The sequence below is a fragment of the Apiospora marii genome (genome assembly GCF_038362585.1).
Source record: "Apiospora marii strain CBS 49790 chromosome Unknown utg000001l_segment0_segment0, whole genome shotgun sequence".
Classification (NCBI taxonomy): Eukaryota; Fungi; Ascomycota; class Sordariomycetes; order Amphisphaeriales; family Apiosporaceae; genus Apiospora; species Apiospora marii.
The window spans coordinates 4,074,597-4,089,702 of record NW_027117372.1 but is presented as its reverse complement, the minus strand read 5'-3'; the positions used below and the strand labels follow the sequence as shown (position 1 = coordinate 4,089,702).

The 15,106-nt window shown below is 55.0% G+C and overlaps 7 protein-coding genes across 7 annotated transcripts; 4 read left to right on the top strand and 3 right to left on the bottom strand.

Moving 5' to 3' along the window:
• Positions 1-2,424: 2,424 nt before the first annotated feature.
• PG985_001314 (1-3-beta-glucan biosynthesis protein) lies at positions 2,425-4,191 on the top strand (the record flags this gene model as incomplete). The annotated part of the gene is made up of 3 exons (XM_066821083.1): positions 2,425-2,435; positions 2,543-2,595; positions 2,660-4,191. The coding sequence occupies 3 exons, from the start codon at positions 2,425-2,427 to the stop codon at positions 4,189-4,191; spliced, it is 1,596 nt and encodes a 531-aa protein (XP_066691962.1).
• Positions 4,192-6,207: 2,016 nt separating this feature from the next.
• Positions 6,208-7,061, top strand: PG985_001313 (uncharacterized protein; the record flags this gene model as incomplete). The annotated part of the gene is made up of 3 exons (XM_066821082.1): positions 6,208-6,631; positions 6,724-6,911; positions 6,987-7,061. 3 exons carry the CDS (start codon positions 6,208-6,210, stop codon positions 7,059-7,061), a joined length of 687 nt encoding a protein of 228 aa, XP_066691961.1.
• Positions 7,062-7,834: 773 nt separating this feature from the next.
• PG985_001312 (uncharacterized protein) lies at positions 7,835-8,452 on the top strand (the record flags this gene model as incomplete). The annotated part of the gene is made up of 2 exons (XM_066821081.1): positions 7,835-7,927; positions 8,030-8,452. 2 exons carry the CDS (start codon positions 7,835-7,837, stop codon positions 8,450-8,452), a joined length of 516 nt encoding a protein of 171 aa, XP_066691960.1.
• Positions 8,453-8,935: 483 nt separating this feature from the next.
• On the bottom strand, positions 8,936-10,184 carry PG985_001311 (uncharacterized protein; the record flags this gene model as incomplete). Its single annotated transcript, XM_066821080.1, has 2 exons — positions 8,936-9,123; positions 9,395-10,184. 2 exons carry the CDS (start codon positions 10,182-10,184, stop codon positions 8,936-8,938), a joined length of 978 nt encoding a protein of 325 aa, XP_066691959.1.
• Positions 10,185-10,641: 457 nt separating this feature from the next.
• Positions 10,642-11,952, bottom strand: PG985_001310 (uncharacterized protein; the record flags this gene model as incomplete). Its single annotated transcript, XM_066821079.1, has 1 exon — positions 10,642-11,952. The coding sequence occupies one exon, from the start codon at positions 11,950-11,952 to the stop codon at positions 10,642-10,644; it is 1,311 nt and encodes a 436-aa protein (XP_066691958.1).
• A 360-nt stretch (positions 11,953-12,312) lies between these two features.
• Positions 12,313-13,482, top strand: PG985_001309 (uncharacterized protein; the record flags this gene model as incomplete). The annotated part of the gene is made up of 2 exons (XM_066821078.1): positions 12,313-12,648; positions 12,766-13,482. 2 exons carry the CDS (start codon positions 12,313-12,315, stop codon positions 13,480-13,482), a joined length of 1,053 nt encoding a protein of 350 aa, XP_066691957.1.
• A 195-nt stretch (positions 13,483-13,677) lies between these two features.
• PG985_001308 (HemK family methyltransferase) lies at positions 13,678-14,898 on the bottom strand (the record flags this gene model as incomplete). The annotated part of the gene is made up of 1 exon (XM_066821077.1): positions 13,678-14,898. The coding sequence occupies one exon, from the start codon at positions 14,896-14,898 to the stop codon at positions 13,678-13,680; it is 1,221 nt and encodes a 406-aa protein (XP_066691956.1).
• Positions 14,899-15,106: the final 208 nt, after the last annotated feature.

Below are 15,106 nucleotides of genomic sequence, written 5' to 3'. Positions count from 1 at the left end.
TACTAAGTAGCTAGTCAGGCAGTTAGCAGCTGGAGTGGTAGAACAACAGTTCCCCTACGTTGCTCGTCCATGTCGGCCTACCTTGATGTTATGTTATTCGGGCTGGGTGATGTGCGTCGCCCTAGAGATGCAAATAGGTATTATGGATTCTAATCCTCCACGGGGCGGGCGGGTGATGCAAGGTGTACCTCACAAAATTGCACTTCCCCAACGCGATACCAAGATCAGGACCCCCCGAACTTAAAACAAACATCAAGATAACGGCACCGACCGGTGGGTAAAGGGATGAGCCGCGCCCAACCCCAGGATGGACAGACGGACGGACGGACGGACGGACTCGTCGCAAGGCGGGAAGGTAGATTTCACCTGTCTGTCTTCTTGGCTGGCAGATAGCAGTATGACGAATGCTATATTTGCGACGGTAACAGCCTCGAAATTCCGTTGTAAGATGTCACGAGAACCCATGACCTCACAGGATAAGGTTCAAAGCCAATCAGCGCTGCGCGCAATACCTAGGCCATGCACCCAGGGCATCCAGCACCAGGCAGTGTCGATGGTCGCAGTTGACCGTTGGCTGGGTCTGCTACATGGCTGAGCTCCCGCAATGCGTTCTGTAGTTATTTCATGCAAATGAAATCAGATCTTGATCAAATGGTCTGGGTCCGACCCTGCAATCCATCCCTCGCCCCTCCATTGGTTTGAGAATATGACCAGTTGCATACTTTGGTAGCAGTCAGTTGGCAGTAGTCCTACATAACCAATATGTAGCACAGTTACATTGTCCTAATCTTACCCATATAACTATGGTTGATATTGCGTGAGCTTCAGTGAGTAAGCAGACAAGTTCCAGTGTATGATGAGGCATGCTGCCTCCTTTACGCGAAGTGATGTTCGTTGCATCATCATCCTTCTCCCTCTCTTGTGATATATCCCCCCTGAAAGCCGGTGATTACAAACTTCCCGTCAAAGTCTGTCACCAGGATGCCCGGTGACCTTTGGCTAGACCATTCCGACGGGTGAAGGATTGTGTTGATTAAGCAGCAAACCGATGAAGAATATTGACGAAGAACGATTACCCCCTCGCTACGTATAAGAGCAACAATTGGGTCCCCTGCTCCACCATTTGAATCAGAGTCTTGAAACCACGGCCACCCCTACGCAACCAAAGAAGCCAGCTGCAGCGAAGGCTCGGCGCACGTTCAGTCACTGGAGTTCATCTCGCGGCAGCTGTAAGTGAATGCGTGGATGGGTCGCTAGCGGGGGGAGTGAATTTAATGCCTTTCGATTTTAATTACCAGAACTGCAGCACTGACTGGGGGGCTTCATCGTGCATTGAAGTGACAAAGGACAATAAGGTATTTTGGGTTCTGGGGCTACCACCTCATTCAATTTGGTTCCCAAGCATTCCACGCCAGATACTACACACATACTGCAGATTCCAGCAAACTGTTCCAGTCTAGGTATTCCTTCGTGTCCTGCTGTATGTACACGGTCATCCCGTCATCATCGACGACGACGGCGATGACAACAACAACAACAACAAAGGACACCAGCAGCAGCTCGTCCTTTCAATTGCATTGTTTCTTGATTATTGCTTGAGCACCAACACCGGCGACGGTCATTCGCTCGATTTACAGGCGGCCCGAAATTAGCCAAACACCTGCAGGCCACAGACGCTACTGGTGAACTTATTATTCTTATTAGGGAGGGAGCACAGGACAGCAAATAGCACACGCCCACCAAATCCAGGCATTGTGAAGCACCCACACCCGAACTAGACCAGGGGGGGTGGCCCTTTATTAGGTACCTGCACCTAACCTAGCCGTCCAGTTGTTGAGATCCGCCCGTACACCTCACATACTAAGGGGGACGCAAAGTACCTACCACTTCCCAATTCCCTTCCCACACACCCTACCCACCAGACCTGCGGCCTCCCCCTACACCTTGAACTTGCACCCCGTCCGTCGACCAGTCCAGTCCAGTCCAAGTGACTCCAGTCGTACAAAAACACCCCCTTTCTCAACCCGTGGCGCAGGCACCTCCAAAACTTATTATTGGCATTTTCGGCGACTCCTGTCCAGTCCTTCCGTTCGTTCGTTCACTCATTCGTGTTCGACCAACATCGCATCGCGTCTCGGCCCAGCACGCTTCCCGTCAATCGTTCTTCTGCTACGCAGACACTACAGTCGCCAATTCTTTGTTTGCTGCTCGTTGCAAGCTGCCGCTCTGCCCACGCCTTCTTTTTGTGACCGTCCCGAGTTACGCCTAGATTCAGTTGCCCGCGAAGCTAATTGTAATCAAACCCGTCAATCAACCCTTACGCTCCCGTTGCCTTGCCGTCCCGGCGCTGAGGAAAAATAAGGATTCCCAACAACGACTCCCCTAATACCAACCTCACCCTGGACACGCACCAGATCAGTCAACATGGCCAACACGTAAGTCAGACAAAATCAGCCCTATGGCGCGAGGCGAAGTGAAAGCAGAGACAAACGCGATTGCGGGCGGTTCGACATTTGGGAGATATGACTGACCATTCATACAGAATTGGAGGGACCTTTCGGTCGTTCTGGCATACAATGACCAGTAATGATCGCCGTAAGTCTACCCCCGAGATGCCATGAAGTCGCCATGTTTCCACTTTCTGACATCCGGTTTCCAGACTCATCCTACGACTCTCCTTACCGATCGGGCAGACACGTTCCTTTGAACAGACAAAGCACCCTCACATCCGTCGCTACAGCCGCCAATGAATCTCGTGCCGACATTTCATCGTCTTACATCGACGAGACCGGTCGATTGGCTGGACAGGATAACTCGTACCTCGGAGCTGCGCCATCTCCCGTCTCTCCTGGTCCGGGCGGCCCTTATTCGCCAGGACTCCGGTCATTCAGCGCAAAGAACACAAATGATGACGGTTTCGAGACAGTCAGCAGCCCTGGCGAAATCCCTATGCAGTCCTTTGCGGATGGTATGCCTCCGGCACCTCCTGTCACCCACACTTGGAGGCGGATAGACACCTGGGCTGAAGAGAACTACCCCGAACTCTGGGACCAACTGTGCGAAGGTTGTACGAACAATGACATTAACGAACTGGAGCATCAGCTTGATTGCTCGCTACCGCAGGATATCAGAGACTCTCTTTCAGTCCACGACGGCCAAGAGAGAGGTGGCATGCCCACGGGTATCATTTTCGGCTCTATGCTGTTGGATTGCGAGGAGATTGTTCAAGAGTGGGACCAATGGCGCAAGGTGAACCAGGAGTTTCTGCTCGAAACGAACGTTATCAAGCCCGCTATGCCCTCCAAGGCCTTTGGCGGTAGCAGCAACCAGGCCTCGTCTTCCCGATCATCGCCTTCTGGCTCCCAGACCTCCAACTGGAAACAAGACCTCCTTGCGAAACAGGACTCCGTGCCTGCGGGTGCGGTGCAGCGCGCCTACGCTCACCAAGCCTGGATCCCCCTTGTGCGAGACTGGGGCGGCAACAACCTGGCTGTTGATCTGGCTCCCGGCCCAACCGGAACATGGGGACAAATCATCCTCTTCGGTCGCGACTACGACATCAAATATGTCGTTGCGAAATCGTGGGGCCACTTCTTGGCCGTGGTGGCCGACGACTTGAACAGTGGCAAGTGGTTCGTTGATGAGGAAACCTCGGAGCTCAAACTGCGGGAATTTAAGGCCACCCGCGTCGAGCCCTCCTACTTCGATATTCTCCGATGGAGAATGGACCAGAAGCATGGCCGGACTGCCAAGGCCGCAGCGAAGAGAAGGTCAATGGCCCCCGGTGGAATGCCCTCGCCCGGTGCCTCTCCCTACGCCAGTCCAGCCGATGCTTCCAACGGCGAAACCCGCGGCAGGTCTCTTCAGAGACTGAGCAGCCCATCGCCCTTGACCAGCCCCATTCGACCAGGCTATGGAACGTCGAGCCCCTTGGCCCAAGTTACTGAGGAGGGCGGCACTTCCGCCCTTTCCGAGAACAAGCTTGCCACAAACAACCTCACACCCACGAAACTCGTCGAAGTTGAAACCCCACGCCCTGGGGACGAAGCGAAGAAGTTGGAACTCCCCAACGCGAGCGAGTCGCCCAAGGACAAGGAAAACTCATCGCCGAAGGCAGAGACCGCTGCTGTGAACGGCAAGGCTCCGGAGGATAAGGATCTTGAAGAGGGCATGAAGACGATCGAGATCTGATCCGGTGCACAACTACAACTACCCACAAACCGAGTTTGATATTGCTCCAATCCGGTCCTGGAGCTTTCAATGCCCACATTGTCAATTGTCTTCGGAATGGCTTATAATTACTATCCAACCACAATATGTCTATCCAAGTTCTTCTCAGGATCGGCATTGGTTATCCATGACAGCCAGGATCAGGGCAGCATATCGAATTTGGACTCAGCCAACTGCCAACAACGATGATTTGGTGTGTTTTCTTGGCCGAAAACGACTCGGCCATAGTGTTGTATTAATACCCACGTTTGCGCCTTCGACCATTTACTACGAATTATAAATGCAGCTTCTTGTCTTCAGTCGTCTCGGGATGCTTTAGATAAGTATTCTTCTTGGGGGTTGAAGATGAAACAGCAAGTTTACGAGCCACGACATCTGTGCTCTGCATGTATCACAACGCGATGACTTTGGAACAAGACCAGAATGATGGGCCGTCCAGGTCACGCACTGGCGTTTACGGAGTGATGAATTTCCGCATAGGCGTTGAGGGGCGGCACATAGTCTCGCCATATCACGAGACACATTGTAGTACGATTAAGGTGGCCTGCATTGCGGAATACTCGATAGGGGGTGCACAGAGGGCTTCGCTGCCATTAATAGAGCACCCATATTGCCTGAATTCTACACATTCATAAAATTTGAGCCCTGCTGTGATTTTAACTTTACCGACGTCTGATGCGGTGGCTGGATCGGGGCCGTAACGTTCCTATTTTTCTGTTTAACTGCTAGGTAGTGGAAGCTCACTGAACTTTCGGCTCTTCTGTGGGCTACATGCCCCTATTTTGTTTACCGACGTGCCTGGGCTTAATGGGGCAACTAAGAAGATCTAGATCTTGTGCTTCAGCCACGAGTGGCCCTTATAAGTTTGTAAGAATTGTCGATTTGCCAAGCCGCTGTTCGATTTCTTCTTGCCCGTCCCTCCCTCTTTCCCGATTTTGGTCTATACCATACCTCACTCAAGCTTATCGGAATGCTCTCTGGCGATATTTCCCCGGCGCTGGTGGTGTTAGCCGCCTCGGAAGCCTTTCCCGGCTTGGCCGTACTGCTGAGGGTGCTCTACCGACAAAGGGTGCCCCGTCGTTGTCGTCGACGAGATGGTAGTATGACGGGCGTTGCCGCCGTCTGGCAGCAACGGCAACGGCAGCGGCAGAAACGAGATCCCGTTTGCTGTTACAGTCGCCGCTGCTGCCGATTCGGCTCTTTTGCTGGACCACGAAGAGGCGGAGCGAGGGAAGGCAGGATGTGATCATGGCTTCGTGTGCGTAGTGTTGGTCGAGGGGGCTTAGCCAGGCGCCCGGTTCGGATGCGAACAAGTAGACTTTGACTTCGTAATGAGGTAATCACAAACAGTCCTTGATCTCTAGATGCTCCTGCAGGCAGTCGGCCCGGGTCCTTGTTCTCCATCGGGCTGAAGGCACCCAAATTTGCTACCACGGCCACGAGTTGCCTTGCATCTAGTTTATCGGGTTCTGATGACACGCTTTTTACCATCAAGGAAGGGAATTACCAGGCCGTGTACCTGGTTTCTAATGGAAACCAACCACTCCGAGAGATGTCTACCAATGCCCCTATTCAGACAAGGTTCGTAATGCAGGACCTTGCGGCTCCGAAGGCTCGTTTGCGGCTCAAGCAGCTGTGCCGTGTTCTGAACCAACCGAAATAAAGCTGGCCGTGAACCCCAAGATATTATTAGATGGTAGGTTGATAGTAATTAGACTATGTAGGTAGGGATGACGTCCTGTCGGCCGGCTTCCTTGCTTCGGAGAATGCCGCGTGGTGTTCTTATCCTCCTGCCTTAGCTCCTTCGTGATATGCAACAAGGAAGCCGAGTTGGTCCTGGCGTCGGCTGGCGTCGTATTGGTGAATTCGACATGAGGGCCATATTGCACCGTACTGCGAGCAGGTTTGATCCTGACTGACTCCTTACTTCCAACGTTGGTAAATCGAGGCCCCTATTTGCGCAGCTGACTTTCCACGATGCCGAGCCTGACCTCCTTCGTATTCTTCTCCTTGTTTTCATTGGCGACACTGTTCAGCCAGCCAGTATACAGCCTTGACCCTGGCATAGCTTCTTCCGCCTCTCCTTCGCCGCCATGCCCCAACATCTCTCCTGGCCCTGTACCTCTCTCTGAGCTGGTCCAGACTCTCCAGGCCCCGAGCGCGGCCTCTGACTTGGCCGCCGAGTCAGCAATTCGCAACAAGCTGGCTCTGTACCCCTTTGCTATTGACACCCGAACCTTTTCGGCCTTTGACCGCATCTTCAGCGAGGGTGCGCGCGCCAACTACTCATATCCGTTGGGGGTGCTGGAGGGCCGGCAGGCCATCAGGGATAAGCTCCAGGACTCACTTACCATGTTCAAAGGCACCCAGCACACGTATGGTACGCAGTTCATACAAATTTGTAAGTACATACACGGTAGTCTCCCTATCAATTATTCCCTCATCCCGGACACCACCTGGCGATGCTGAGATATCGCACCCTGACGAATCAAGGCAACCCCACGTCGGCCATCTCGATCACTTACTACACGGCGTCGCACTTCCTGACGCCTGGGACGGGGCCCGAGGCAATGACAGGCCCTGAGAACGTCGTAATAGCGTACGGGCAATACCAGGATACGTGGGAGCAACAAGGCGGAGAGGATGGGTGGAGGATCACGAACCGAAACCTTGTTTACACGGTAAGCTTTTGCACCCGTCTTTCTCACGCTCGTGTCTCGAAAGTAGCTTTGCTGACGACACTCATCCGACTACAGGGCCCATTGGTCGCCGCTGCATCACTACTAGACAACGCGTCAAGTCATGCTACGATGCAAGACATGAGGATGTGACGGAATGAGGATGGGTTGTTGAGGTAGTCTGCGCCAGGAACCTGCCCAAGCGTGCAATCCCCTTCGTCGCCGTGTCGGTGGTATATTGTGTCTTATAAGAATTCAGTCCACCTCCTGTAGCTAGATGCTTCATTGGTTACACATATAGGTATGTGAGATGTAAAGCGAAGTACTGTAGTGTGCTTGATGAGAGACGACCATTGGTATTTGGCATGTGATAAGGTAGGTTTCAGTGAGTCGGGTGTACAACCCGATGCTTGGTCGACCAACACAGTCGAAGAGCAGCCTGTTACAGATGGTGGTAGTTGCACTGACGCAATTGTATTTGGTCAGTCTCAAATGAAGACTTCCCCTATGATGGGTGAGCATCCATGAGAAACCCCCATAAACAGTGAATACAGACAAATTGCCAGGGACTGACTGATCGGCATGTTGCTGTCAGGCAGGGGTGTTTCAACAGCTACCGGCGCTGTAGCGCACGTGATGGTTGGTCCGTCAGCCAGCTTAGACGCTATGACCCACACCCGTTCGTCATCCAGCTCTGCCCGACGCCTTTGAGCTCACACCTCGACCCTGTCGTTCCGGGAGCTTCAGCCTAGCCATCGGAATCTTTGCGCGTACACTTGCGACTTCACCACCAACGACGACATCTTTTATCCTACGCCTCCCAGCAAACCCCCCAGGTCTTCGTCCGACCGGATCACTACTACGACTTGTATAATAAACCTTTCCCTCTCCCCGACGAGCCCGACGACCGTCCGACCGCCGCGACAATGGAGGATGATCGCCTGTGGAAGTTCAGCAAGCCGCAATGGATGAACAGCGCCTGGGTTCGCAACGCAGGTGTCTATAGCGCTGGCGCTCTGGTATGACTCCCGCTCTGTCCCTTCAGCATTACTGCTGCGTCCCCCAACCAAGGAACCGCAAACGCCGAGGAGGCCGCTCGCTAACTCTATTCCTCTCCATAGTTCTCCCTTGCCTTCTACGTCCTCCTCGACGCCGCCGTCTGGTCCAAGTCCCCCCACAACGGCTCCGACGTCCACGTGACCTTCATCGACTGGCTGCCGCTCATCTTCAGCTCGCTGGGCATGCTCATCATCAACAGCGTCGAGAAGGCGCGCCTGTCGGCCGACTCCTTCTCCTACAGCGGCAGCGGCGTCGCGTGGAAGGCCCGCGTGGTGCTCTTCCTGGGCTTCGCCTCCCTCGCCGGCGGCATGGCCGGCGGCGTCACCGTCTTCGTCCTCAAGTTCGTCGTCCCCCAGGTCGAGTGGCCCGCCCTCACCATGGGCGTCGAGAACGTCGTCGCCAACGGGCTGGTCGGCCTGAGCAGCGTCGTCCTCTGGCTCAGCCAGAACATGGAGGACGAGTACTCGTACAACCTCGCCCTATAGATTTGTCGTTATTTTCACCAGGTACGAGACCGCCGGGGAGCCGGTTACTACAAACAAACAAACAGACAGTTGGAAATTGTAGCTGTGTTTCGACGGGCACGATCAGTAGATCGGGACTGGGTTGAAACAAAGACAGGGCGCTACAATATCCTATGGCAGAACAAGAAGGGGGAGAGAGCTTGCAGGCTGGGCATTTTCTGCATGTACAATAATGGCACAACACATGGAGCGGCATAGGCTGGTTTGGCGACTAGGCGCCACAATTCAAAACCTCTTTTACTTTGTTCATTATCTTGACCCAAGCGTGGTCGAGTAATTGTTCGTGCCGTTCTGCAGCAGAACTGGGGAGCTCTCATTCTTGAAATTCGACATCTTGGCCATCGTATGGGTGAACGCCATATTGCACGGTCTAGCGGAAGTCCTATGTACATGTGGTGACGCTCACCCCTACCATCATACCATTACCTATGAATACTGGCTCTTTCAACACCACGGAGGATAAATCCACTTTTCTTCTTCTTTATCCCAACACATCGGTTTAATTGGTCCCCAAAACCCATGGGGAATTGTTCCCTCGTTCCAATTGGGCAGGTACTGGCCTTGCATGCTTCTTGGGGGACGAATCCGGGTGTATAGGCTTGGATCGCCTTGGGTCAACGCCAGGTCGCTCACTTTTAGGTAGTTATGCTAGTCAGTACCATCTTCTCTTTCCTCAAGGGGGCTCGGACTTGTTTATTTGCAGGAGAGGCTGAGGGCCTCCTGGGAGGATCTCCCCCACGAGAGAGATATAGAAAGAGAGCCATGCGGTGAAATGGGAGGAGACTTACTGAAATGGGTCCCGCCGATGCACCTATAACCTGGGTCTGCGAGATACCGTCCATCAGCCACACGAACCGTTACGTCGATACAAGAAAGAAAGAAAAAGGGGGAAGGGGTGCTCACGAGTAACGTGCCGCTCCCACATGTAGTTCATGGGACAAGGCGCAAACTGGTCGGCCTTGGCCTTGGCCCACCGGTCCTGCCGCCGGCGCTCCTCCTCCCCCAGCGTCGAGTAGTTGGCCTGCCGCGTCGCCGCCGCGATGTCGGCCTGCGACGTGTACTTGGACGCGATCGGCACGCCGCTGGCGGTCGGGATCATGGTCGGGGCGGCGGCGCCCGCTTCGTCCGGGTCGACGATGGTGTTCGGGCCTCGGCTCGCCAGGGCGCTCTTCGGGATCTTCGTGCTGCTGCCCCCCACGGGCGCGACGGTCGTCGGCATGGGCAGATCGTCGGCGTCGGGCGCGATGGGCGGCTGTGTGCCTTGACGCGTGGGCACTGCGCTGGGTGCCGCTGAGGGGGCTTCGGAGAGGGTGGGGACGCCGGCGCCGGCCATTGAACCCGGGTAGCGGGAGGAGGTTGCTGCCGCTGCTAGGCTCGGTGTGAGGGTCCGCCCGGCTCGCGAGTAGGACGAGCCGGTGGCGCGGCTCGGGGCATGGCTCGCAGATGTGCTCGGGTGGGGACCTTGGGACGCCGAGGCGATGGTGACCGGGTTTGCGCTACTGAATTCTTCGGCAACGGTAGCCACCGTCGGCACTTTGTAGTTGGATGGCCGCGGGGGAGCACTCGTTAGGGCTAGCCACGCATCGACCTGGGAAGGGGTCTGGGAAGGGGTCTGGGAAGGGGTCTGGGAAGGGGCATGGGAAGGGGCATGGGAAGGGGCATTGCTTGGTGCTCTGCTAGGGGCTCGGGACATCTTGCTTAGGGGATACACCAGGTTTGTTGTGTCTTGCTAAATTATCGTGGCGATCTTAAAATCTTGGTGTTGCATATCAAGGTCAAGTTAGAGGACCGTCGATGGGTATTTATCCTGTTCTCGGGACATTCCAAAAGTGCTTCCGGCGTATCATCTTGATTCACCATGCGTCTGCTACTAGAATACATATTCTAGCATTGAATATTGATGATGAGCAACACTAAAGCCAAGTGACAGCTTTGAGTGATTGTATTGCGTCGCAATCGATATCGTCATCATCTTTAGGAAATCCGGCATGTAGACAGAAAGTAGAAGAATAGTCCTCGCTGAGATACTAGTGACTACCGTTGTGGTGGAGGTTGTCATTCTCGATCATGAGAGGTCTAGTATTTTTGTGGCCTATCGAGATATATATATACAAGCCAGTGGGGACACAAGTGGCTATGCAGACAACGTATCACAACTTGAGGACAAGCCAGTCATCCACAGCCCCCCTGCTTTGCTGCTTGATTGTGCCCAAGGCACCTTGCACTAGACCCTGCAACTCCCTGCCTCCAGTCCACCGCTTAGGCCCTGCGAAAGCCTCGATAAACCCGTCGGGGCCAGAGACGCACACAATGTTACGTCCTGCTCTTCCTTGCGGGCAAGCACAGGCAGCATCTGGCGTGTGTCCATCGTCCTCGTCCATAGACGCGGCGAGTAATTTGTCTGAGTGCCAGCGGCAGCTCTTGTTGGGTGGTTGAAGTGTCCATGTTGTCTTAGTAGCACTGGCGCTACGCAATGCCGCCTCTATATCTTTGATGCCGATGAACTTCTTCTCGTCATCAACAAAATAGTCAATGATGAACTGGTCGCCATGCCTGCGCTTCATATCCAAGATCTGGCGCAAGAATACCGACTGCGTTCCGTGATTTTCTCCTCGTTTGCTCCGGAATTCGTCTCGAGCCACACAGTCGACACTTCTCCTATTCGCCCAAAGAATCCGTATGGAAGGTTTGAAATCTTCAGCACCGTTCACGGACGCATTCAACATCTTGTGCACCATTTGCAGAGCTGGAGCAATGCCTGTCCCGCCCGCCACGAAAACAATCTCCCTGGCGTCTCCTAGTCTCTTGGGGATGTCGAACCCATGATGCGGTCCTCGCAACCAAACTTGATCGCCGACGTGCATCCTGGACAGGTAGTTTGACATTTCTCCGCCCTGCATCTTCCGAACCAGGAAGCGCAGCTGCCCCTCGGTGCCATCCTCGCCTTCCAGGGGCGGCAGGGGCGTGTAGTGGCGCGCAATCTGTAGCTGCGGCTGCTTAAACTCGACCGACCACAGACCGTGCTCCCACGCTGCCTTCAGCTTGGCCGAGTTCTTGGCCAGCGCGCTGTCCCGGCTGCGTATGGTCAGGACGAAGGCGGTTGGCGAGACGGGCTCGTTGGAGACGACGTCGAACGCCGTGAACCTGGTGTCGTTGAGGCTCTCATCTTTGCTCCCAGACGCGAAGGCATACCACGCGGTCGTGAGACCCGTAACAGCGCCAATTGAATACACGAAAGGACCCCGACGACGCTTGGTCTTGGATTTGGGGACTGGCTCAGGGGTAGCGGAGTTATTGCTGCGCTGTGTTGATGTGGACGTCGAGAGCGCTCTTCCTTGCAACGGCTGCAGATAAATAGTATTTGCAGCTTTGCTTGATGCCAAGTGCAGAGACTGGCGTTGATTCACCGCCTGAACTGATATATTCGAGAGGCACCTTGTGCAATTACGAACTCCTCTCATCCTGCCTGCCCTGAAGCCTTGGAGCCTGGTGTAAGTAATGGTCGGGGGTGTGTCGGTCATCAAGTGTGTAAATTTAGGTACGTACATCCAAGGTACATCTAAGTCTATCCCCCAAGCTTTGCGAATCGGCGCTATCTGCGGGTCCGAGGAGCCTCTTATCAGCTAATCGATCGCCTTGCTCGGGGTTTAGTATTCGCTCTCGGAGCTACGTCAGCGACTGCGTGCGCGACACCATAAGTACAAGACTGGTCGCAATTCCATTCGCATTGCCGTAGAACATGATGGTTCTCTATAGACCCAGCACTTTGCTTTTTTCTTTCTGATCAATTGCAAGCTGTTCCGGCAACGGCTTGTACCGTCATGTTTACCCGCCAATTCCGTCCCCTAGGCAGAGGCCTCTGGAAATATGCAAAGCGGCCGTCGCAACCATCTGCTGCCGTTGCCTATCGCTTCCTCAATACCGTGCCTACATGCCCTTCGCCAACATGCGACTGCGCCGAGACTCCTGCCATGCCTGAGGGGCTCCCCATAGACCATACGAGTCCCTTGAATGGTGTCATGGCTAGCTATGCAGAGCAACTACTCATCTGTACCGGCAAAGACGATTGGCCTTCGCGCATCGAAGAAGAGAACAGCGGCGACAACTTGGCGGCCGATCTGAAGGAACTCCTGGGTCGAGGCGGGCTCTATAGCGATGTGAGTTTCTGCTCCGGCGTCCCGGTCATCCGGCATACATAATATGCAAATTCCTCCATTCAGGTGAAAGGAATAAGATTGCTGACGGTAAGTGCTCCCTCCTTCCTCGCCGCGTAGCCCTTCCACCACATCTCCGTGCTCAACGCCTCGTTCCCGTCGGCCGTCTCGCGGCGGCCCGAGGTGCAGACGACGTCGGCCTACCTGCTGCCGTCCTTCCAGTACGTGCCCTTCCTGCCGCGCGTCTCCTTCGACGCCGTGCACGCGCTGGTCAAGGGCTACCTGCTGCCCGAGAAGCTGCACCCCATGCACGACGGCCTGTCGCCCATCCACAAGGACCGCCTGACGCGCAAGGACGCGTTCCGGCCCCTGCTGTACGGCGTCCGCGACGTCCAGGACGTCCTCGTCCTGGTCTGCGGCCACGGAGGGCGCGATATGCGCTGCGGGCTCATGGGCCCCGCCTTGCAGAAAGAATTTGAGACGCAGCTGCCCAAGAAGGGCTACGAGGTGATGCATGGTCCCGTGATCGACGAGAGTGTCACCGCGCCGTCTCTGTCCGGCCCCGTGGGCGACGAGCCCCCGTCCACCGCCAGAGTTGGTCTTATTAGTCATATTGGCGGCCACAAGTTTGCGGGCAACGTGATTATATACATCCCGCCTCTGTTGAATGCCAAGGATAATGAGCCTCACCCATTGGCAGGCCACGGCATCTGGTATGGCCGTGTAGAGCCTAAAGACGTTGAGGGTATCATCGAGGAGACCGTGGTCAAGGGGAACGTGGTGAAGGATAAGTTCCGTGGCGCCGTCAAAAAGGGCGGCGAGGTCGTCAGATTATAGATATAGATGTACATTACTTATTGATATAACTTGTAGAAGGCATGAAGAAGACGACATCATTGCGGAATCAGTATTCATCATTAAAGATGTAAACAGAACGATGTCAACTCTAATACATTCAGAGATATCGGCGAACTCGTGGTAGACGGTATATTATGCCACAATATGTATACACGTTTTTGCAAGGGCGTTTGATCAGCCCAAGTGAACGAAGACCGATCTACCATGACCGCTCCCCTTGATCAACACCTTTCTTCCTTCTATGTACGTCTCTTTGAGAGGTTGTTCGCTGTCGGCTGTCGGCTCTGTCTCCTCTACATCTGGACAGTCGCGCCATATCTCCAGATCTTGCAACTTCTCGCCAGTTGCCATTACTGCCATCTGCGCAACTCGTAGCGCCTGATCCAAGTCGCCGACCTCGAACAACATGATCTTGGGCTTCAGGATACGTGCCACCTCACAGAGCCGCTCGTAAAATACGTCCTCTGGAGCGCACCCTTCAGCGGCCCCTTGTCCATCTAAGTCAGAGGCAGTGTTCGGGCGAGGATACGGCACCAGCGCAAGTTTCGGTTCGTGGTTCCGCACTGAGCGGCCCGTGTCGCGGTTGAAGCCCTTGGTCGAGATATAGGGCGGGTTGGACACCAGAACGTCGATGCCACCGGTGCCTCCATCTTGCCGGGGCAGCAGCTGGAGCCAGTCGCCGGCAAAGATATCGGCGACCTCAAACCTCACATCGTTCTCGGCTCTATTACTTCGTGCTGTTGCGGCAGAAGGCTCCTCACCCGGCGATGGTAATGGCGATGGCAGAAGACCCCTTGCCACGTTGTATCGCAAATTCTCCCTCGCGAGCCGCACCGCGCGCTCCTCGACATCGAAGCCCCAAACCTGCAGGTTTCGGAACCGCCTGTGGAGCAGCGCATAGAGCAGCAGCGGGATGCAGCCCGTACCCGTACAGAAGTCCACGATGCGTAACGTCTTCTCCTTCTTCTTTGCGTCCTCGGGCGACGACGACGACGAGGTCGTGCCTGCAAGGCGCGCTACCACCTCGGACGCGAGCGCATACGTCCACGTCTCCGTCTCGGGCCGCGGGATCAACACGCCGCGCCGACACTGGATGTCCAGCGGGCCGAAGGGCTGCGAGCCCAGGAGGTACTGCAGGGGCTCGCCGCGGGCGCGGCGGCGGCAGAGACTGGCTACCTTCCGCTCATGATTGCTTCTTCTTTCTGGATTTGCTGCTGCCTGGGTGCTTGGCGGACAAGAGGAATCATCAGTAGAGGTAGAAGCCGCAACGTGGTCCCGGATCCAGCGCAGCTCGTTGCGCGCCGAGTCCAGGTCGCGGCAAGCGGGCAAGAGAGTCGCGAGGCGAGGGGAGATGGAGCGGGCTCTTTGGATGAGAGACGGCGGAAGACGGGGCATGCCACCTGACGAATAAATCTCTTCACTCTGAAAGTCGCGGAACACGAGGTTGAGTGAAGCCCTGACGCTATAGAACGAGGAAATAGTGGAACAGAAATGGTTTATAGATCTTAAGAACGCCTACGGGGGTGTCTATAGGAAGATTTCAAGGTTGTTCCCACCGTAGTGTTCAATTGGGTGGGAAGATCCATCTCAACGTGCATGGGCA